At 40.8% G+C, this 23,679-nt stretch overlaps 1 protein-coding gene across 5 annotated transcripts in view; it reads left to right on the top strand.

Annotated features, from left to right (window-relative positions):
* Positions 1 to 20,518, top strand: part of KMT5B (lysine methyltransferase 5B) — a 33,120-nt gene extending 12,602 nt beyond the window's left edge. For 4 of the 5 annotated variants that reach the window (XM_081919326.1, XM_081919325.1, XM_081919328.1 and 1 more), the window contains exons 4-10: positions 6,458 to 6,623; positions 8,516 to 8,625; positions 9,497 to 9,663; positions 11,350 to 11,369; positions 11,483 to 11,619; positions 14,972 to 15,168; positions 16,717 to 20,518. In XM_081919326.1, the coding sequence (XP_081775452.1) occupies positions 6,458 to 6,623; positions 8,516 to 8,625; positions 9,497 to 9,663; positions 11,350 to 11,369; positions 11,483 to 11,619; positions 14,972 to 15,168; positions 16,717 to 18,188 (2,269 nt within the window). In that variant the 3' untranslated portion in view covers positions 18,189 to 20,518. Of the gene's footprint in view, positions 1 to 6,144; positions 6,235 to 6,457; positions 6,624 to 8,515; positions 8,626 to 9,496; positions 9,664 to 11,349; positions 11,370 to 11,482; positions 11,620 to 14,971; positions 15,169 to 16,716 lie in introns of all 5 variants that reach the window. The other variant, XM_081919329.1, reaches the window with a different exon arrangement.
* Positions 20,519 to 23,679: the final 3,161 nt, after the last annotated feature.

Below are 23,679 nucleotides of genomic sequence, written 5' to 3'. Positions count from 1 at the left end.
TTTAAGCTAAATCCTATAACCAAAGCTACAGAAATTCAGCTGCCAAAATCTTGAATTATCCAGACCATTATATAAGTGTTCCCACATCTTACTATTCATGTGCTGATTAGATTTCTCACTCATTAACAACATGGACAGCCATTACGATCAATCATCATTTAATGATTGATTGCTGCCTTTTATCACTCAGATTAGCTTTAATTAGGTGATTTGCTTGAGGTAATATGATTTGCAGATTGAACATGTGAGTTCTCCATTTATTGTTGTATTTTGTAGTAGGAATCTTTTCTTGTTATAATTCACATTCTTCTTGTTTTTCTACATACTATTGAGCCCACAATATAATTTTTAGTTAGGTGGGTTCCATTTCTGTTTACTATCCTGGCACCAAGCTCAGTCTTCAGCATAATAAATAACACTTTTAATAGCCAACCTCTAAAGCATCTTGCTGAACTTAACATTTCATACTGGCTCAGGAGTGTACACAGCTTAGAAGCTTCTGGAATGCTCTGCAGCAACTGCACCACAGATGAAACAAGGCCGACTCCTCAAAACAGATTTGTCTTGGGTGGCAGGAAACACAGTCCCATTGTGCAGGCAGAAGTCCTTCTGGTTACAGAGCAACTTTGTTGAATGTAATCCTGTGAATTGTAAACCAAAGAAAACTTAGGTTACTGCTTGTGGCTTGTTTCAAAAAATCTTATATGAGTCCAGGTTTGGATGGCACAATAAACCAGACTTTGACTGACTTTATCTGTCATGTGGCAGGAGTGGGGTAGCACTCCAGGAACCTTTGGGTAGGATGTGCCAGTAAGATGCATTTTCACATTAAACCACAGTTTGTTTTAAAAAATAGCTTAATGTGGCATATAGAGCAGGCCACGGTAGAGTTTTGAGATTCCTGTGGGGAGGAGATTCTAAGAAACTTGGAGATTTGTTTCTGCGTAGCTGTCTTTACTCTGGCTTTATTAGATGAGATCTTTCTGCTTAGACACACTTTAAATTGAGTTTGAATAGTCTGTCAGATTGTGGTGGCTTCAGGTATTAGGAGAACTTATTTCTGGTTGAAACTCATAGAATCATAGGAGGTTATTTTTCATAAGCCCTTGAAAAGAATGTTGCTTTAAATATTTCAATTCTGGATCTTCCTGCGTGTTGACTTGGTGGGGGGAAATGTTCTAATTCATAAAATGGTTGCTCTTTAAAATACCTATAAGCCTACTTAAAGATAGTGCTCTACAAAAAAAGATAATGTTCTCCAAAAAAAAAAATGGTCCAAAGTGATGTCTTTTGAACATAGAATCCACATCTGCTTGATCAAATCCTGGTTTAATAAGCTGGGATATACATGAGCTGCTCGCACTCGCAAGCAGCTTGTTTGCTCCCACCTCACCCTTCACACGAACCAGGAAACAAAGCAGAACACTGTCGTTAACCATAGTTTCTTGTTACGTGGGAACTTCGGTTAATGGCTTCCAGACAGGCCAGAATTTGAAAGGCAACTTTCAATTACAGTTCACTGCATCTTCCTGATGTGTTTCACTGCTCATGTGAAGGGATAAACAAAGCTGGAGCAGAAGGCTTGCGTGCAAGTTTATGAAACTCATGCGTATCCTGTCTTATTAAGCCAGGATTTGATTGTGTGAGCTGAGCCAGTGTACCTTGTCATCTAAATGAAATTATTAATGAATTTCTGAAGAACACATTTCAGCTGTTTATAAAAAAGAATCCAATCACAGGGTTGTTGTTGTTTTTTTAAAAAAGAAGTCTTTATTCACTCTATATTCATTAATCTCTTCAGTTCCTTCCTCTATCCCTGTGCTGGAGATGTTTTTGATATATTTAGTTCAGTAATGGTTTCTGACACAGTGGTCATGAGACAGTCGGGAGAGATTAACCACTGCAGTAAGAAGAAGATGAGTTAGAGATGAGATTTTCAGAATATTACATTTTTGACTTTCACTTTTATTTTAAAATAAGGGCAAATTTTGCAGCAGAAAGCAACTTGCTGGTCCTCAGCCTAACCACACATACATTTTGACTTCTTCACAATTTGAGGCATAGGTCATCATGTGTATTGGAGATATGAAAGTAAATAGTCCTAGGGAGCTAGGTCTGATGCCTTGCTCTTTAATAACCGACTGAACATTTGTGTAGAAGCAGCACACATTGAGTCAGTTTGTAAGTGTTTCTTTACACTGGCAGCATAATCTTTTTCCTTTGACTGATATCTTAGACTCGTCTTGCTATGGCAGGCTAGAGAACCTGTGGCCTTTGAGATACTGTCGGCCTCTATCTCGCAGTGGCCTCAGCCAGTGGGGCCTGTGGTGAGGGATGACTGGAGTTACAGCCCAGCAACATCCCATGGACCACAGGTTTCTTTCCCCTGTGGTATGGTTTTTTGTAGCTTGTAATTATTGACGGATAACTCATTCAGTGTGAAAATCTGTGCTCCTGTTTACAGTTGGAGCTGGGGAATACACTTGAAGTGGATAACATCTTGTTTGGGTCCTGAGAGCCATTGAATTGAGACTTAACCCAATAAAGTCTGAAATACAACTGTGAAGGTCCATCATGATTCCTCAGCTGCTGGTTTTCAACAGTTTGACAGTCCAAGAGGAATAGGCCCCTGAAATCCCTAGGGTTGTTTTTTTAAAAACGTTATTTGTCATAAATTCTCTTCCCACTCCATCAATTCTTTGTGATGAGTTTGGAAAAATGCTTAAGTATTTCTGTGTTCTGCCCAGAAGCTTATTCTTGCTTTCTGATTATGCTTCCAGTCAATGCTTTGTGAGCTAGTGTTACCTAGTGTGACCCCAGAGTCAGCCATGACTCTTTTTAAATAATGTGCCACTTTTCTATAATCAGTTTGAGAATAAGTGTTTACTACAAGTGATCTTGACGGTTTTACCAGAGTACCTTGCTGGGGAAAATGCTATTCCCTTTTAATACCTCAAGAACTCTGCATATACAGGCTAGAGCCCCAATAATTTTCTATCCCCTATTTGTTCATTGTGGAAACCAATATTTTTGCTTGTGGGAATCTTTGATTGTTAGAGCTCTTCCTTTGTTTTTGTTTGTTTCCCATATTAGAACTCACTTGGCTTGCAGTAGTTTGTGGAGAGAGCTGCACAAAATGCTCTGTTGGGAGCCACCTGGAGTGGCTGGGGAAACAGGCAGATGGGTGGGGTATAAATAATAAATAATAATTCTTCTTCTTCTTCTTCTTCTTCTTCTTCTTCTTCTTCTTCTTCTTCTCCTCCTCCTCCTCCTCCTCCTCCTCCTCCTCCTCCTCCTCCTCTCTGGTAACCAGAGAGTTGGACTACTGTAATGAACTATAACTTCCATTGAAGACAGTTCAAATACTTTAATTAGTTCAGAATGCTGCTGCCTGACTGCTAACTGGGGCTGAGCTGTGACACTGTTGTTTTTTACCAGCACTGTAGCAGTTTCACTGGCTCCCAGTCAATTTCCAAGCTCTATTCACAGAGCTGGACCTTCTCCTGCACCATGGCATCTGACTGACTAAGTCATCATCTAAGGTGAAATGGAAGGAAACCAGGGAGAGGGCTTTTGTTGTTGTTGCAGCCGATCTTTGAAAGGAATTCCCTGGGAGGGATTCCCTGCCACCTGTGTTAATTTCTTAATACCAAGTAAATATCTTTGGTGTACTTCTGGATCCAAATTGGTGACTTGTGGCCTAGGTGACCTCAGTGACTAGGGGTGCCTATTTCCAGCTTTGGCTGGTTCACAGCTTCCAGTCTCTTTTAGACAGATATAACTAGTATAGGGACAGCTATCTAGAAGCAGCACTGGCAAGAAGTAAATACTCTTGGGTGTATGGTTCAAGATGCCAATTAATAGTGGAGTCCTGTACTTTCTTATTATCAAGTTGCAAGCATGGGTGAATGTCTTATAGACGCTCTCCATAGAATTCCAAGTGGCTGAAAAGCTTATTGCTATTTGTCCATGGTGAATACATATTTTTTTTAGTTCAAGATTGGGTTGTTTTGCATACTCTCTGTATTGTTTTTAATATTCGGTTAGAAGCCGTCCAGAGTGGCTGGGGAAACCCAGCCAGATGGGCGGGGTATAAATAATAAATTAGTAGTAGTAGTAGTAGTACTTAATCCATGATATTTTCAAGTAAGAAACACTCATTTGCAAACGAGGGTTTGCAAGGGATATTTAAGAACATGTTAGGAATTATAAAAATGAGAGAATTATTAAATGCAAACTGTCCTACATACAAACATTTAATTGAAAGCAGACATTGATAAAATATCTTTAAAATGTTTAGAACATTTCCTCTCTTTTGACTTGTTTTTCAGCCCAAATACAATTGATACTAACATTTGTTGTCACCAGACTAGAAAATATTTAAGGTTTCATACCCACATCTAAAGTCACTCTGTGTCTTGGGATATGTGCTTCTAAAAGCAAGCATTTGTTCTCAATACACAGTAGTTATATTTGATTTTTGGCTGGGATTGATGAAAGTATTCTGTACACTTTGAAAATTTTGAACTTACAATTTTTTCTATGGCCTATGACAAAAGGAAAGGACAAAGGGGGGGACTTCAAGAGTATATTGCAAATGATTTTGTTTAGCAGTTGTGCAGTCCGATCCTATGCATGTTTACTTGGAAATCACATTGAGCTCCATGGACTTGCTCTGTAGAAAGTGTTCAGGATTGCAGCCTTAATGCTTCTGACAGAAATGTTGGGTCGGGTGGCTTCTTGACCCCGGTAGCTCACACAGAGAAACTAGACTATAAAACTGCAAGATATTCATAGATTTACGCTGCTAGTTTTTGAACCCAGGTAAGTCCTTTATTCTAATGGTTGCAATTTTAGAAATTTGTATTTGTAATGACAATGCCTGCCTGTTACCACCTGAAATCTTAAGGTTCCAGTTTGTAATAATTTATTGTAGCCAAACTCTTCTTATCCTTCTGTTTTAGCTTTCCTCAACCTGATGCCCTCCAGACATTTTGGAGGACAATAACTTTTATACCTGACAACCTGGCCAATGGTTACTGCTGTTAAATATTTCTCTTTCAAACTTCCCCAGCACTGATCTAAGCAGGCCAGGTTCTTTAATTATAAAGATAAAATCCCCATTCCCATAGCTGTTCTTGTGATTCATCTTTACATCTGAAAGTCAACAGCAACACAGGATGATATTTTTAAACAACATTCCAGCATTCCAGATGTGGCTTCCCCAGTGTCTTGTGCAAGGGTACTGATGTTTCCCTATGCTTACTGGAAACACTACACCCCAATGTGTTCATTGACTGCATTTACCTTTAGCATCATCTCATAGGGCCATATCCTGACCAAGATCAGCACTTCCTAACTTCTTGGTGTGCACAAATTTCAGCAATACATTCCTTTTCCTCTCTCAAAGTAATTTCTGAGACTGTTGAATAATGTAGTCCTTGAGGAACTCATCCAGTTTATTCTTTGCTTGTGTTAGTAAAACTGTCTGATTTTCACTAGAAGAAATAACTTTTCTAAGGAATGAGGGCAAGAGTTTTGGAATCTTCCTGCGACAGACTACATACCTTAGAAATGTGGCCATTGTTTTGAATTTGTGCCTAGAATACCAAATCAGTTGCACAAAATTTTTGAATTCCACTGCTGGTGTCAAGAGGGAGACAGAGTGCCTGCTTGCTTGTAACCATTTTGGGCTATTGGTCTGCAATGCCATGTCTGCATTCTAAGATTATACCTGAGGTGGTCATAGATTGTGGGGATGATGCCATACAAATTTACAACAATCTGTACGCAGATTGGGGCCATGCCCAGTTTACAGCTTTGCTTGCTTGGAAATGTAATTTCTTAAACAATGTTACATGGAATGAAGCACCACTCAATACTTAGAGCTGTGTTGTGTGTTAAGCATCTTTAAGGGTTGGTGCCAATGGCTCTAATTTTGAGGGTGAAGTGTGTTGTTTCAGTGCTGCTAATCCCTGTAACCCAGATGTGTGGGATATGTCAGTCTAGACTGCTCTGCTGCAAGACAACATGACTGACAAGAATTGGCACTGGTTTTGTTTTGTTTGTTTGTTTATTTATTTATTTATTTTGGTATTTCTGTGCTGCCCCATAACCGAAGTTCTCTATGTTACATCTGCACAGCTGGCTTCCTACATGAGTGCAGGTGCCTCAGAGGAAAAGACTCTTGTCATTCCCATTAATGGGACACTTCCAACTGTTAACAGCTGCCAGGTATGCTGCTTAGAATACAACATTCCAAATAAACATCTCCACAGCTCTGTAAATAAGGAATCTAATAGCTGTGTTTCTGTTACATTTATTTCCTATAATACTCAAGAGTTGTGTAGAGCCTGCTGATGGCAATGTTCATTTTCATTTATGGCCCTCTCTCAGTGATTGCTCTAGACATATATAAAGTAAGTAAGCAAAACATGACTAATATCTTGCTTTTTAGATTTCGACCAATAAAAGGAAGGCAGGAGGAACTGAAAGAGGTGATTGAGCGTTTTAAAAAAGATGAGCACTTGGAAAAAGCCTTCAAGTCCTTGACATCAGGTGACTGGGCCCGGCACTATTTTCTTAACAAGAACAAAATGCAGGAAAGATTGTTCAAGGAACATGTAGGTATATTTATACTTAATCCAAGTCCAAGTTAGTGTTTGGTTTACAACGTGTTGTGAATGTTACTCAACTGAAACTGCTTGTGTTGTCTACCCTTGCTTTTAGCTTCAGCAAATACTGCTTTGGATTTTTTTTTAAAAAAATATCAAATTGATAGAAATTAATTTAATGGAAATTTATGGAGACTGTTTTCCATAGTTAACTGGCCAACATGGTCGAAGCTATAATGGTCTGTAGGTACACCACTAGTGTGAAGGGACCATAAGGGCCATCTAGTCCCACCCCCTGCAATGGAGGAATCTTTTGCCCAACGATGGGAGAAAGATGCAGGCGAAAAGACTGTTCAGAAGGAATAATAGGAAATAATTTATTATTTAGTAAATGCCCTCCTTAGTTACAGACAGGTGCAGATTGAACACTGCCGATTGTTTAACCATGATTAAGTGTTCACTGGGATTATGTCTGCACTGCCCCCAACTGAAGGTATATATGACATTGAATTGATGCATTAAAATAATCAGGCTACAACTTTGCCTTGTCAGTAAGGTTGGGTGGTATTTATGTAGGTTTTACTCAGAGTACACCCATTGAAATTAATGAACGTGAGCCCATTAATTTCAGTGGATCTGCTGTGAGTAAAACTAGTTGAATGCCACCCTAAATTTATAAGTATTGTAGTGGGGTGGTGATAAGTTTTCCCCTGAAAGGCCTGCAGACTGAATTGAGGGGGAAAATGAGGAACTCTGAAAGTACTTTAGAAAGATCAGACCTAGTACTCAATGTATTGTATTGAAGCTTTTTTGGGGGGAGGGGGGAGCATAGAATTTGAGTTCCAAGCCATAGATCTCTGGAGAGTTCATTGTTGTACAGTACTTGATGTCTAGACTAAACCAGCTTCGGATATCTTGGGCTAGGATATTCAAGAACGAAGGCCAAACTCTTCAATTACGAAGATACTTTCCATCCTCCCTTTCTCAGCATAAGAGTGAAGGACAGCACTTTTCATAAAACCGTAGAGTTGGAAGGGGCCCTGAGGGTCATTCAGTCCAAACCCTGCAATGCAGGAATAGGCAGCTGTCCCATATGGGGATCAAACTTGCAATGTTGGCATTATCAGCACCATTCTTTAGCCAACTGAGTCAATTTAAGGACAATGTTAAAGGGGTTGTTTTATGAAATCCATATTTAGCCTGTGTTTTTCTTTAGTGTAAAGTGATGTGAAGTGAGTTTGTGAGAGAGGATTGGCCACATAAAAATAATAAGGTTGTACACCAGGCATCCCAAAACTCGGCCCTCCATATGTTTAAGGACTACAACTCCCATCATCCCTAGCTAACAGGACCAGTGGTCAGGGATGGTGGGAATTGTAGTCCCAAAGCATCTGGAGGGCCGAGTTTGGGGGGTGCCTGTTGTACACTCATCAAACAAGAATACAGTGGTACCTCGGTTTAAGAACAGCCCTGTTTACGAAGTATTCGGTTTATGAACTCCGCAAAACCGGAAGTAGTGTCCTGGTTTACAAACTTTACCTCAGTAAAGAATGGAATCCGAATGGTGGGAGGGCACCAGCAGTGGCACCTCATTAGGGAAAGGGCACCTCGGTTTAAGAACAGTTTCGGTTTAAGAGCAGACTTCCAGAACAGATTAAGTTCATAAACTGAGGTACCACTGTATAACATAACAGAAGCAGCAACTCTATCTCTGGAACCCAGTAAAAATTGTTCCATAAATGCAACACAGAATAAGTTTATTTTTGAGGTCCATTTTAAAACTTCTGGTGCTTGTCTAATCTCATTTGAAATCAAGCTGCCAGATGTGGAACAACAGATTCACATCAAGTAATGCAGCTGTTCTGGATAATTTCTTTTCTCCCCCCCCCCCCCCTTTGCAGGTATTTATTTATTTACGAATGTTTGCAACTGACAGTGGATTTGAAATATTGCCATGCAATCGGTATTCATCAGAGCAAAATGGAGCCAAAATAGTTGCAACAAAAGAGTGGCAAGTATTGCAATAATATTAGTGCTACACCAAGTTCTCATGATGTTCAACTTCTGATATGAAACTTGCTGATGGGGGAGAACGTGGGGGACTTGCTTTCTATCCCCCCCCCCCAGTTTTTAATGTTTGCTTGCAGCCATTGTTCCTCAGATCTGCTATCTCTTCTTCAGTGCTACTTTTTTTTTTCTTTGAGTGATCCCACCCCATCAAGCATGCATCCACCCACGTTTTGGAAGCATATTCCAGTGCCCAGTTGGACCAACTTTACCTGCTCTGCTATGATACATGAGTTTTTTTACCACAGTGTGGTCAGATGGGGACCATTCTCTGGGGATTGTAGGAAGCTGAATTACTGTTTGAAATGACATGTACTAGAAGTGCAGTGAATTGCTGGTTACAGTGGTACCTCTAGTTGTGGACATGATCCGTTCCGGGGTGCCATTCGCATCCTGAAAAGTCTGCAACTAGAGCGCACTCCTGTGCAAGCACGGAGCGCGATAGAGCACTTCTGTGCATGTGCAAAGCACGCAGAACGCTTCTGCATGCGCACGGCGAAACCTGGAAGTATACACTTCCGGGTTTGCCATGTTCGCAACCCGAAAAGCCACAACGTGAAGCAAATGCAACAAGAGGTATGACTGTAGTTGGAAATGTTTCACTTCAGAGATACCATGTACAGTCTCCTGACTTTTTAATAAGAAGTTATCAAAAAATATTTCCTTTCCTAGCCAGGGGGACAAGTGAACAAACAAATGTACAGAATGCAACTATGTTGCATCCCTTTAAAATATTTTTATGCTGGAGAAAGACTGCATTAATAATATGTATTTTTTGTTCTGTTAATGAAAGAGTTTCTTCCTTCATTTGTTAGGAAACGAAATGACAAAATAGAGTTATTGGTGGGTTGTATTGCTGAACTCTCTGAATTAGAAGAGAACATGCTGCTCAGACATGGAGAGAATGACTTCAGCGTCATGTACTCAACACGGAAGAATTGTGCTCAACTGTGGCTTGGTCCAGCTGCATTCATCAATCATGGTAAGTAAAAAAATATATATACAGTGGGATTAATTGTTACAGTGGTGCCTCGCAAGACGAAATTAATTCGTTCCGCAAGTCTCTTCGTCTTGCGAGTTTTTCGTCTTGCGATGCACGGTTTTCCATAGGAATGCATTGAAAATCAATTAATGCGTTCCTATGGAAACCGCCTTCCCCCGACCTCTTCTGGCGGGCGGCATTTTAAAATCGCCCGGGACAGCGGAGGACTTCTCCGCTGTCCGGGGCGATTTAAAAGCCCCTGGGAAGGCAGGCAGGGGGGACAAAGGCTTTCTCGCCCCGCCGCTCGGCTTCGGGACATCGTTCCGATGCCGGGCGGCGGGGGGAGGCTTTCCCGCCCGGCCGCCCGGCTTCGGGACATCGTTCCGATGCCGGGCGGGGGGGGGAGGCGTTCCTGCCCCACCGCCCGGCATCGGAATGATGCCCCGAAGCCGGGCGGCTGGGGGAGGCGTTCCTGCCCCACCGCCCGGCATCGGGACGATGCCCCGAAGCCGGGCGGCGGGGGGAGGCTTTCCCGCCCGGCCGCCCGGCTTCGGGACATCGTTCCGATGCCGGGCGGCGGGGGAGGCTTTCCTGCCCCACCGCCCGGCATCGGGACGATGCCCCGAAGCCGGGCGGCTGGGGGAGGCGTTCCTGCCCCACCGCCCGGCATCGGGACGATGTCCCGAAGCCGGGCGGCTGGGGGAGGCGTTCCTGCCCCACCGCCCGGCATCGGGACGATGCCCCGAAGCCGGGCGGCTGGGGGAGGCGTTCCTGCCCCACCGCCCGGCATCGGGACGATGCCCCGAAGCCGGGCGGCGGGGGGGAGGCTTTCCTGCCCCGAAGCCGGGCGGCTGGGGGAGGCTTTCCCGCCCGGCCGCCCGGCTTCGGGACATCGTTCCGATGCCGGGCGGCGGGGGAGGCTTTCCCGCCCGGCCGCCCGGCTTCGGGACATCGTTCCGATGCCGGGCGGCTGGGGGAGGCTTTCCTGCCCCACCGCCCGGCATCGGGACGATGCCCCGAAGCCGGGCGGCGGGGGGAGGCTTCAAAAGCCTTCCGGGGGCTTTTAAATCGCCCCGGACAGTCCCGGGGCGATTTAAAAGCCCCCGGTTAGGCAGGCTTCAAAAGCCGTCCGGGATAGCGGGAAGCGCTTCCCTGCTATCCCGGACCGCTTTTAAAATGCTGGCGGTGGGGAGCAAAGCCTTTCGCCCCCGCCGGCCTTCCTGGACCTCTTCTGAAGTCCGGAGGGGGGGGAAAGGCTTTGCTCCCCACCGCCAGCATTTAAAGAAAGGTCCCCGAGATTTCCCTATGGGCTTTCGTCTTGCGATGCAAGCCCATAGGGAAAATCGTCTAGCGAAGCGTCGCAAAAACCGAAAAACCCTTTCGTCTTGCGGGTTTTTCGTCTTGCGAGGCATTCGTCTTGCGGGGCACCACTGTATATTCAGGACTACTTTTAATTTTTTCTTGATTTGGAGTACATTTCTCTCCTGTGTTTTATTAGAATGATCTAGATTACCTTTAATGCCCTTTTAAAATGTGCAATATTTTTCTTACTTAGTGATACACCTAATAGTTCAGTTGAGTATTACCATAAGTAAATTATTATGAAACCTTACTTTAGATATTTGTAACTATTCATGTTCCAGGTCTTATCAGCAGTTAATTGATTTTCTTTTGTACTTTTTTCAGATTGCAGACCCAACTGTAAGGTATGTGGTCAGGGTTTTAAAATCCTCCAAGCTAGCTTTTTAAATATATGGATGTTTTAAAATTATTTTTGATTAACTGAGTAATGCTACATGTCCCTTATTACCCTTCATAGTTTGTATCAACTGGCCGGGATACAGCATGTGTGAAAGCTCTGCGCGATATTGAACCTGGAGAAGAAATTTCTTGTTACTACGGGGATGGGTTTTTTGGAGAAAATAATGAATTCTGTGAATGCTACACATGTGAAAGGTATGTTCTAGTCATGTAAGCAGTGAACTGAGATACAGTGCAGTTGCACTGTACACCTGCATTGTTGATCTGTGCGTGTGTCAGCTAGTCTTGCAAGAACTTGACTTCAGCATCCAAAAGTAATTCCCCTTCCATAAGAGGTACATTGATATCTCATGCATTCTTGTGAGCCCTTCTCTGATGTCCTCCAAAGAAGGACTGAAAAGAAAACACGTGAAAACTGGACTGCTGTGAGTAGCTGGCATTTGAATTGTTGCTTGAAATTCAAGCGCACACTGTGTTTGAAGAATTGCCATGAGTGAGGTATTTCATCAGTGCCAAAACACTAGAAAAGAATGGTAACTTTGTAGATTGCCCATCTTCTCCCCTCTCTCCCACTACCACAGTAGACATGTAGAATTAAGTGTGGGAAGTAGCTCCAGAGCTCTTTCTGTATAATTCCTATCTCCTTCTCTGCCATGGCTCCCAGTTCCTACTGTAAAGGCAAATTTGCATGCTGTGTCAGCCAGGTTCTTGAAAATCAACCCAAGAGTGATCATGCTTGGGATCAAAAGAGCTGTTCAAGCTCGCATCAGGAGCTTCTGTTAATTCTGGAATTTTTACTTTTAACATAGAAGAGCTGATCCCAATGCCATGTTGCACAGACAGCTTTGGAAACCTCATTTGCAAACAAGCTTCACAGCTCTCCAGATTTTCCATGCAATGTAGTATTCAATTTGCATAGAATTGAAACTTTGCCCCCTCCAGTGTACAGTTATTTGAATCTTTGCATGCCTCACACATTAAATTAAATCATATTGAGCAATGCTCTTGTTTTACCCAATTCCTTATTATTCTATAATGTTGTGTGCCCGTTAAATAAATAAGTTGCACTGTACCATTTTTCAACTTAATGCTAATAATTTTATTATTTGTACCCCGCTCATCTGACTGGGTTGCCCCAGCCATTCTGGACGGCTTCCAACAAAATATAAAAACACAATGAGACACCACACATTAAAAGCTTCCCTATACAGGGCTGCCTTCACACATAGTTGTTTATCTCCTTGACACCTGATGGGATGGCATTCCACAGGACGGGCACCACTATCAAGAAGGCCCTCTGCCTGGATCCTTGTAACTTCACATATTGCAGTGATGGAACCACCAGAAGGCCTTTGGGGCTGGACTTTAGTTGCAGAGGTAGTTTAAGATCCCTTGGTTCAGTTAAAGTAAAAAAAAATCCCAAAAAACCCACCACTGCTGCTTGAAAATTTTGATTCTGATGTCACACTATTTTCACTATGATGATTTAGCTGTAGTTGCCTTTTCTTTCTTTATCTTCATCACTACCACACATTAAGAGAGGAAACTGCAATTTAGGGGAAAAAATATGCCCCAGTGTGCTTCCTCTACAATTTTTGCTCTGAGCTACATAAACTGTTGTTTCTCTGGGGCCACTTCACATGTTGCAGGAAGTGCCACTGTGTGTATCATACTATCTTTCGTGAAATGTGAGAGCTGTGTTTGACGATGTGCACATAGTACTGGAAAGCTTGGAAGCCTAACAACATTTGTATACCGCTTGATTGTAGTAATTTAACAGTAAAGGACAGTAAACATGTGAACATCTACATGTCTGTCTAGGCTCACCTGAACAAATAGTTTTAAGTCGGCACTGAAAGGACTACTGGGCAATAGAGTGGTCAGTAAACCAGCAGCAACCCCAGTTGAGCTCTCTGGCCCAACACCAGGGCCCAGACCCTCTTAAGTCCATTCCAAGATAAAGAGGTTTTCTGGTAAAGGAGTCTAGCCTGGTTCTGTACAGGGTACCCAAATGGGCACAGCTTAGACAGGTCAGACCCACCTCGCTCACCCAGCCAAGTCTTGGTAATATTTGCCAAAACAGCCCCTTCATACATGATCAGGTAATGAATGAACATGGTCTTACTATGGACTGACCTGGAATTCAGTAACTGCCCCACCAGATCAGTGGGCTCAATGGATAAACTACCAGTAGCTTCTAGAGGAGTAGGAGGGCTAAAATGGGGGTCAGGGACCAAACATCTAGGCCTCTGCCACAGATGAACAGCCTTTCCACTCCAGCTATACCTTTCCTTGCCCACCATCACTGATACTGGGACAGCATCTTCATAACTCTCTGCTACCTGCCTACCCAGGCACATCCTAGCACTATCACTTGGTATCACTACATACAGCTGAGAGATTAGGACCACAGATAATGAACAAAGGACTGGTAGTAGGCACATCCCACACTATTAGACAGAAGATAGTAATGCATGTATATTCATATGGTCAAAAAATCAAATTGTGGATCCTGGGTAAAAGGAAACTTCACAGAGAAGCAGGCATTTCTGTGTTTTGTAAAGTTGCTCATAGTAAAATAAAGGTATGAATTTTCCTACTCAACATTATCATCCAGAACTTGGAAATAAAGAAGATGGTATTAAAATTTGCTTGAATTGTTCACTATATGTTCAAGGTGTTGTTAAGAAGCCATGTTGCTTTAAAAAAAATGAAGGTATGAATTTTCCTACTCAACGCCATCATCCAGAGTTTAGAAAATTTGTTTTCCTTTATGTATTCGCTTCCCCAAGGATGTGCATACCTTCATGCACAAAGAGCAGAAACCTCTTTTTCATATGAAAAGTAATTTTGATTATGTTTCCTGATACTATGTCATTATTGTCCTCTATAGATACTTACTTTGAAATGGAAGCTAAAAAAAAGCCTGTTGTTTTGGAATTTTTTATTTTTATTGTTTGGAAATGTTTTTCTTTACCTCTGGCATGCAAATGCACACATTTCCTAGTGTCCACACTACATTCATTTATAGAAACACAAGTAGGATGAAAGAGTATTCTCCTATAATGAGGGGTGATACTGAGATCTAGGGAAAGGAGCTAACATGAAACAGCTCCTTTTATTTAATTTCATACAAGAATCTTCAGGTACATACGGTTTCCAGGTGGCCTCATCAAGGTGTAACTACTGTAGATTGTTCATGCAAACATTGTTACACTAGTTGCAGATTCACATCAAGGACAAGCATTGGTTCCAATTTCATATTTAGCAGGTGTTGATAGATATAGTATATTCACTTGAGATTTATATGTTTAAAGAAAGGGGAAATAATTTCAGAAAAGGATGAAGAATCCTTTCCTGTAATTTTTACTTCAAGTAATTCCTTCAAAATTGTAAGTGGAATGCTGACAATGTTGAAATGTTTGCATGAGCTCAGATTTGTCTAAATATGTGGTATTGACATGGGATTCAGAATACTGTTTCATCAGATATCCTTTTTTATTATTGCTATGCTGAAGTTATTCACATGTTCTGTTCTCTTTTCTAGACGTGGAACTGGTGCTTTTAAATCAAGAGTGGGACTGCCTGCTCCTGCTCCTGTAATCAATAGCAAATATGGACTCAGAGAAACAGATAAACGTTTAAACAGGCTTAAAAAGTTGGGTGACAGCAGCAAAAATTCAGACAGCCAGTCTGTCAGCTCTAACACTGATGCAGATACCACTCAGGAAAAAGCGCATGCAAGTAAGCAAGGGGAGCTAACTTTTTGAAGGTCTTTTTTCTATGCTTGTTGTCCTATAAGAAGACACAATTTATGCTTTTCATTAGAACTTTTTTCATTCAGAAGTCAAGGGTTGGGGGTAGATTCTGTTCAGAAGTATAACGTGCTGTTAGGCCTCTGAAAATTTATGTGAGTACTTAGAGCGGAGGGTTCCAGGATATATATAATCAGTGCCTCAAAATGTAATAAAATGACTAACAGTTTGTACTAAAAGGGTTTCCCCTATCGTTATAATTATCAGTTATAAATAAACATTAAAAATTACAGAGCAGTTTTTGACTTGGTGTTAAGTTAGCAAGTTGAGTAGGAAAAAAACATTTATCTTTACAAATGTCAGCTATTTTGGTAGTATTTCTAATTATACTCTTCAGTGGCGTAGCGTGGGTTGTCAGCACCCGGGGCAAGGCAAGTAATTTGCGCCCCCCTAACCCGTGGATTTGCGCCCCCTAACCCTAACCCCCAGATGTTGCGCCTGGTGCGGCCGGGGCCCCCCCTGCACCCCCCCTGCTACGCCACTGATACTCTTTGCCTGTCACTTAAATAACCATTCAGTTTGCTTTCATTGTCTGGCAATAAATTATCATAATATGTGAATCATAGAGGGTCAGAAATTTAAATTTGTTCAGAGCCATGAAACTGTTGCTGTCATGATAAATCAGGGATAACCAACATGGTGCTTTCTACTTTTTCTTGGACTACAATTCCCATCAGTGTGGCCAGTGCTCTAGGATGGTGGGAGTTGTAGTCCAATAACATCTAATGGACATCATGTTTGCTAACCCTCTGCTAAATCAATGTTGACAACTGAGAAGTGGACAGAATTCTTGGAGCCTTAGACACAAGAAAGACATAAGGATAGCTTTTTCCGGTATGAAATTACAGGCATCCTAATAATGAAACATGATGAGTGTAGATAAGCCCAGAAACTTGTTCTTTTTTAAAAAAAAAATCTCCATGAGCAGACAGATCTTGTATTTTATCCACAGGCAGAACACAGGCAATGTGGTATCTCAAAGTAATTATAGTCCATTAAAAAGAAGTAAGTGCATAGTAAAACGGGAATTCTTATGGCTCTCTCTTTTCAGTGCTTAAGGAGAACTGAAGAGATTGCATGCAGTTAGTTTGTGATTACTGGTACAGTACTTTTTATAGTTAATAGGGTTATACCAATGTAAATTATTGGTGAATAACTTGGGTTAGGAGCCAAAATTACAAATGTGGCTTAGAAATAGCAGACATATGTCTTATACTCTCCTGGATAGATTTGCTAGTGATTTTTAATCACTATTCATTAATATTTTAACCATATTTTCAAAGGTCTGCATAGGCAGTATTCAGTGACTTTCTGTGGACAGTTTTTGATTTAGCTAAACTTCAACACTGTGTGCTGTATGTACATATAATAGAGCCCCTGTTTAGATTCCGAGGAAATGTTATTACTACATGCTAGCAATCAGGCGTGAGAAATAACTTTGAAAGAAAATCTAACTTTATTCTGTTTACTCTTTCAGCTAACCGCAAATCTATTGGTGTAAAAAAGAGCAGTAAGAGTAGAACATTAACAAGGCAGTCTATTTCAAGAATTCCAGCTTCATCAAATTCTACCTCATCCAGACTAACTCATCTAAATAATTCCAGGGTACCAAAGAGATTGAAAAAGCCTGCAAAGCCTTTACTTTCAAAGATAAAATTACGAAACCAGTGCAAAAGGCCAGAGCAGAAACATGCATCTCGAAAACTCGAAATGGGAAACTTGGTTCTGAAAGAACCTAAAATCGTCTTGTATAAAAACTTGCCCATTAAGAAGGAAAAAGACACAGAGGGACCAGTAAAAGTTGCCGTCTCTGGGGGCTGCTTAACGAGGCATGCAGCACGAGAATATAAACTAAATTCAGTGAAAGGTGCTCATGAACCTGGGGAGATATCACCCTGTACGTATATAACAAGGAGGTCGATGAGAACACGAATGAATCTGAAGGAGACCTCTGACTTAAAGCTTGAACCAAATATGCTGAATAGCTATAAAAACAATTTGACTGGCGTGAGAACTGATAGCTTGGAGGAGCAGTCTCTTGTGATGCACGAGAGTGAGCAGGCTCATGGGACATCACACAAGCGGGAGGGTAGGTGTCAGAAGAGTGACAGGGTTGTTGCCAAAAAGAAATCCCGACAAGGAAGACTGGTGAAGCCATCTTTGAAAACGGAGGAAACTGATCCTGCACACAACTTGTCTGGCAAGGACAAAGTGCCAGATTTGATCAGTTCACATTCTGACCTAGGAGAGATGAACAATGTTGTGGATTCAGCCATTGGCTATAAAGACTGCATCCCTTCCTCCGGTGGCTGCTCCATTGTGACTTCGGACACTTTCAAAGTAAAGGACCGTTTTAGAACTGCAAAAAGCAAAAAGAAAAGGCGAATCACAAGGTATGATGCACAACTAATCCTTGAAAACAGCTCTGGGATTCCCAAACTGACCCTTCGGAGGCGGCATGATAGCAACAGCAAGACAAACGACCAAGAAGATGATGGCATGAGTTCTTCAAAAATAAGCATCAAACTTAGTAAAGACCATGAAAAAGATAATAATCTATATGTAGCAAAGCTTAATAATGGGTTTAACTCAGGATCAAGTAGTAGTTCAACAAAATTAAAAATACAGCTAAAGCGAGAAGAAGAAAACAGGGGAACATATTCTGATGACCTCCATGAGAACGGGGTATGTTGTAGTGATACTCTTTCTCTGCTAGAGTCACGAATGGAAGTGGATGATTATAGTCAATATGAAGAAGAAACTGTAGATGATTCTTCATCTGCAGAGGAAGAGGAGGAGGAAGAGGATGAGTATGATGATGATTTTGAAGATGATTTTATTCCTCTGCCTCCAGCTAAGCGATTAAGGCTTATAGTCGGCAAGGATTCAATAGATATTGACATTTCTTCCAGGAGACGAGAAGATCAGTCTTTAAGGCTCAATGCATAAGCTTACAGGTCTTAAACTGAACAGGATGTCCATTTTTTAAAAAACAAAATTCCAATTAATTATTCCTCAACTGATGAACTTTCTGAAAATGTTAGTGGAAGCACTTCTTTATTGTTTATTCACTTATATCAACATAATATTGTAGAAAGTGTACAGCATACTGACTCCTTAAGTCATTTGTGCAGATTTTTATTGTACTTTTTAATAGCCTTCTTATGTGCAATTCTAAGTTAGAAAAATGCTCTATTGTAAAATAAAGGCTCAAGCAAAATTACAAAAATGCCATCAAATGTTTCCATGCAGGTTAATTAAATCACAATAATGTGGCTTCACAATTATTTTTAATCCGTGAGAGCATTATTTTGCTCTTACATCTGACTAAACAATCTTAAAAAAAAAATCATAGTAGCAGCCTATTTAAGGTTTTCTAGTATGTTAATATCACCAGCAATGAACTAAAGCTTTTCAGTTTATTTGCTAGATGTTTTCCCCCTTGGAGTTTGTCAGTTTTAACACTGTATGCTGTCCCCAGACGTACTGTTTGTGGCCTTTGTTATAGTAGCAAACCGTTGGTTTGAAGTCAAATTGATTTCTTTAAAAAAAAAAGGTGTTGACAGTTTGCTGACTTTTAGTACATTATATGTACAAAGGTAGCAGTATGCAGAATACCAAGTTTGGATATGGTGTATTTATTTCTTGTTATGTAAATTAAAACACCTTGTATTTAACACTTTTTCGATACTTTTAGATAAAATTGTTCTTTGCAAGAATGATTGGTGCTTATTTTTTCAAGAACTTGCTGTGAAACAATGTGATTACAACAGGCAACATTTATCCAATGAACTGCAGCTATCCGAATTGGATCCTCATAGTTTTCTGTTGCACTTGTAAAATGCTACAAGGAATTTAAAGAAACCTATTCACTTTAACTTATGATAGTTTTATGAAATTTAAAAGAAAAAACCTAAGTCACAGCTTTTGTTCTGTGGTGATCTATAAAAATGTTTGTCTTTTGAGATCCAGTGTAAAGGACTGAAAAAATGTATATGTTGTAAATATTTGTGTGTTGTGAGAAATTTTGTCATAAAAATTGATAACTTACAGAAGGGTTTTTAAGTTTAGAAAAACATTCATGCCAATAAATAGGAAATTATAAACCTAGTTTTAAATCATTGATTTTTTTAAAAAAAGTTTTGTTTTAGCTCACATTTTGAGTTGTGTTTTTTTAAGAAGTTCACTTTTTTAGAACTAGAGTGAGAAATTAACTGGTGGAGAATTTAAGGATATAAGTTAACCATTTATTTGAAAGCACATGTCAAATGGTTTGAAAAGACAGTTGAAGAAGAATCAATCAGGGCTGCTCAGCTTTTACAATTCTGTGCACTGAAATTCACACAGAATCTTAGATACAGAATTTCTGAGAACATTGGCTTGCTTTCTACAAGTTTCTACTTCACACAATAATGGATATATGTTTACAGGCAGTTTTTACCAATCGACAGATCTATGTGCACTCAAAAATGCAAATTGAGCCCTCCATTGAAATGAATAGGGGAGCTCTTCTGAATGGGGAAATTGTGTTCTCGGGGTAAGCATCCCATAACAATAAGCAGTTGTTTAATTGGAGAAGGCTGTAATGTGTGGTAATCGGTGAGTCTGTGCACAGCTGTCTTCTCCTCATTGCTTCCAGTTATATTCCTTTTCCTGTACATTACTTATGCAAAAAAAGAGAAAAAACCTACAAAAATTTGGCCACTTTCAGACCAAATTATTGATCTTGTATGCAATAAATACATTCACATATTTGGGTGGTGTATTACTTTTTTCTAGCAAAAAACAACAACCTGATTTCCTTGGAGCAGAAACTGTATTTTTGATTGAATTATTATGATACTTTGGCATAATAGCTACAACAGTGCTGCTGCTACTTCTGCTGCTGTCAGAGTAGCATGGGAGGTTCTGGACAAAACAGAATATGTTCACACTTACCGTATATAGGGAAGATCCACAACACGGGCTTTCCCTCCATGTATTGGGGCTTCTCTTGTTACTGTAACAGCATTCCAAAGACCCAGCACTGCTATGGATTCCATACTGCCAAGTAACGCAAGGATCCAGTTTGTTTTGCTTGACAGCAGATGAAGATTACAAAAGCCGTTGATCATGGCATGCTTTTGGAGGGATGGGTGGCTCCCAAAACTTGGATGGTCTGCCCAAGCCTGCAGAAATATTGAAGCTGTACAATATATTATTATGAAGCACAATTGTACTGTCCAGAAGAGCTACACCCCAAGCCCCACCCCACCCCATGTCACAAACATCAAAACAAATTTGAAAAAAGGACCCATCCTTGGCCAGTTTTGTGTCATCTCAAAGCACACGCCCTTAAACATCAGTTAAATGAACTTGGGCACAAAACTGCCCAGTCATTGTCCCAGGAGAATTAAGAAACAAGTGCTGTCGGACTGCTCACAATTATTCCTGAGCAGTTCTTTCATTTTATAACTGAGACTGCTTTTAATGATGCCGGAAGGGTTACATTTAATGGAAATCTTTCAAAAGTTTGGAATTTGCCTTGGAAACTGGAAGTTTTGTCATGTGAATTAGTGGTAAAAGTTTGTATTGCTGAAATTTGATTTCAAGATGTTTACATTGAAATTTTATTTCAGTTCTAGTAAAAATAGGATTGCGGAACTGAATTGAGTGTTTGGCATTCCCCTCTTCCCCATAACTTATGTTGTCACGAACATATTCCAAATGCAATAAATATAATTGAATTATATATCTGTAATATTGATGACGGGTAAATATATTTAATATTGATGCTGTTAAAAGGATTTTCTTCAGCTTTTGCAGTAATCTGTTGAGTATCAAATAACTTTAACGCTTGCTCCGAGCTGTATCCAGTATATAAAATGGACCCTCAAAATGTATTACGAGAGAATTAGTGTACATAGTGATCAATTTTTTTTGTGCCAATATGGATTTGAAATAAATGGGACCAAAAATTTGGAATTTTAAATTCATTAAATACTGAGCTGGCTCTGAACAAGTTTTTAACCTGCTTTTAAAATGTTTAATTATCTTTGTGAACATTCAGATTTGCATGTAAAATATGGAGATTGTGTTTGCCATTCACTGTGTAACTGAACACTTGGTAGCTCTTGTTTTCAGCATGAACCTGTGCAAAGTTGATTTTTGGGCAGATAGCCCAGTCAAGTACAGCATTGGGAGCATCTTATCTGAATAGTCCAGCCGTGCAAAAAAACAGAAACTCTATTCACATTAGACTATTGTGAAATGAGTCTGTGGCTGTGTTGTGCACCACAACAAAATTGGATCTAGTCAGACAGCTTGAATAATGGGAATTCAAGTGTTGTTTCCTCTAATTGCTTCTCACCTGACACTTTAAATACTGAAGCAGTCTAAAATAGGGGTGCAGAAGAAGACACTCTCTAGTTACTTTTTTAAAAAATCCCCAGTTCAGAACAGTTTCTTCATTCTTCATTTTACTTCATGATGAGAGTGGCCCAGTTCAGATTGAGCAAACTACTGTGATTTGTTGCTCCATGCAGGAGTTGTGGGGTTGTGAATTCTCTTATCCCCCTCCATGCAGGAAGTATTGAGATTTAAAGCTATTGATGGTTAGGTACAGCACATGTTTTTTTGCAGCATCAAGCTCAGGAAATAATTGGTGGAGTGGGAGCCTTCAAATCCTGAAGCTGTGCTCATCTCTAGAGCTGCTTATTAAGGGAATCAGAGAATTGTAGAGGTGGAAGGGACCACAAGGGTCATTTAGTCCAACCCCCTGCAATACAGGAACCTTTTGTGAGGCTCGAACCCACAACCCTGAGATTAAGAGTCTCATGCTCTACTGACTGAGCTTCTATGTGGGTTCCTAGTTTGATGCCCAGACTTACTAGCAAACTGGTTTGAACAAACAATCATTTGCTGTGTTTAGGTCTAGGAGCTCTTCTGGAAGCCTTTTTGGCTGAAGAATGGAGTTAAAATGCTTTATCGTCTTATTTTTGATAGTTCTGTCTCTTAATCTTCATCCAAGGAGCTCAGTGCTGCATTTTAGACTCAAAAAGCAACTTGTGAGGTATGTAAATCAAAAATCAACTTGACCAGGACCACTCTTTATCTGTTTAAAATTGTAATAGTGGGGAGTAGAGACAGAACAGCCCACTAGACCTTGGCTTTCCCATATCCAAGCCTGTTTCTGTTATGTCTCCCACTGAGTTGTAAAGCAGATGAAACAAGGGAAATCCTTCAGCACGCCGGTGGTGATGGTATTGCATAATTAGCTTGTGTGTTAAAATACATGTTTCTGGTTTTCAACATTCTCTGTCAGCTCTTAGTGGGACATGGCTCTGCTGACTCTAGGATAGTTACCAAATTTTAGATGCCCACTGAACAGTCTTATTTCTGGATTAAAATTGGAGGCACACATTGTGCTTAAGCTGAAATACAGTCAATGTGTGTTCTCTGAGCTCCCAGAACTGTGAGCGCATCCTCCATGCAGCTGCTGGATAAAATGTAACTTTGATGTAGGCACACAGCTGTCTGCCCTCTCCTTTGTTCAGTTAACTGGATTTTGAGGGCAGGACCAGAAAAACTGAGAAACGCAGTTGCTGCTGGGCTTTCCCTGTGACTGCTATATCTTCAGCTGCACTGTCCATATATTGGCGGAGGGGTGGAGGGCTGATGCCGTACAGGGATTCCCTTCTGCAGCTACAGAGTGGGGGGGGGGCATGTGACCTTTCAGATGCTGCTGGATTGCATGTCTCCCATCAATCCTGACTGTTAGCTATGCCGGCTGCAGCTGATGGGCGTTGGAGCCCACAAGCACATCATTTTAGAATTGCTCATCTACCTTCCCACCAGCTGAAAGGGAGCAAATCCTGCTCCTTGTCTTTGTTAGTGTTCCCAAGGGCATCTCTTTATTTTCTCCCACATATTTGAATAATTCTTCTGCAAGGGAGCAGCACTTTAATCACAAAATCTACGTGTCTGTAATGTCAACGACTCTTTTATTTATATAGTTTTAATATTATGTTCAAGGCAGTTTACATCCAAACTGACAAAATGTGCCAAAATACAAAATCATAAAATAATGCAATAAATCATAAGGCAGTAGTATGTAAATGCCAAGGTATTAAATGGCAATCCCTTAAAGTTCAATTCAGCAAAACAGAACTACAAAAAACAAGCCCACTCATACAAACCAGTTCATAATAACTTCGTTAATCTCAACAGTAAAATAGAAGGAAATAACCCCTAGGGAAAGGGTGGGGCGCACTGTCTCCCCCCAGGGTCCATGGAATATAGAAACATTCCTACACTTTCTGTTTAACTAGCATGGAATAAAGGCCAGTTCTCCAAAATAAAGTACAGCTGGCAACCCTGCTGCTGGCTATTGTTTCTTTCTTGGCTGAACTTCTATAAACCTTTAGCTTGGTAAGCTTCAAAGTGCTAAATGGAACTTTGC

This window comes from Podarcis melisellensis (assembly GCF_964234715.1).
Source record: "Podarcis melisellensis genome assembly, chromosome: 1".
Classification (NCBI taxonomy): Eukaryota; Metazoa; Chordata; class Lepidosauria; order Squamata; family Lacertidae; genus Podarcis; species Podarcis melisellensis.
This window is presented reverse-complemented; position numbering and strand designations above follow the sequence as displayed.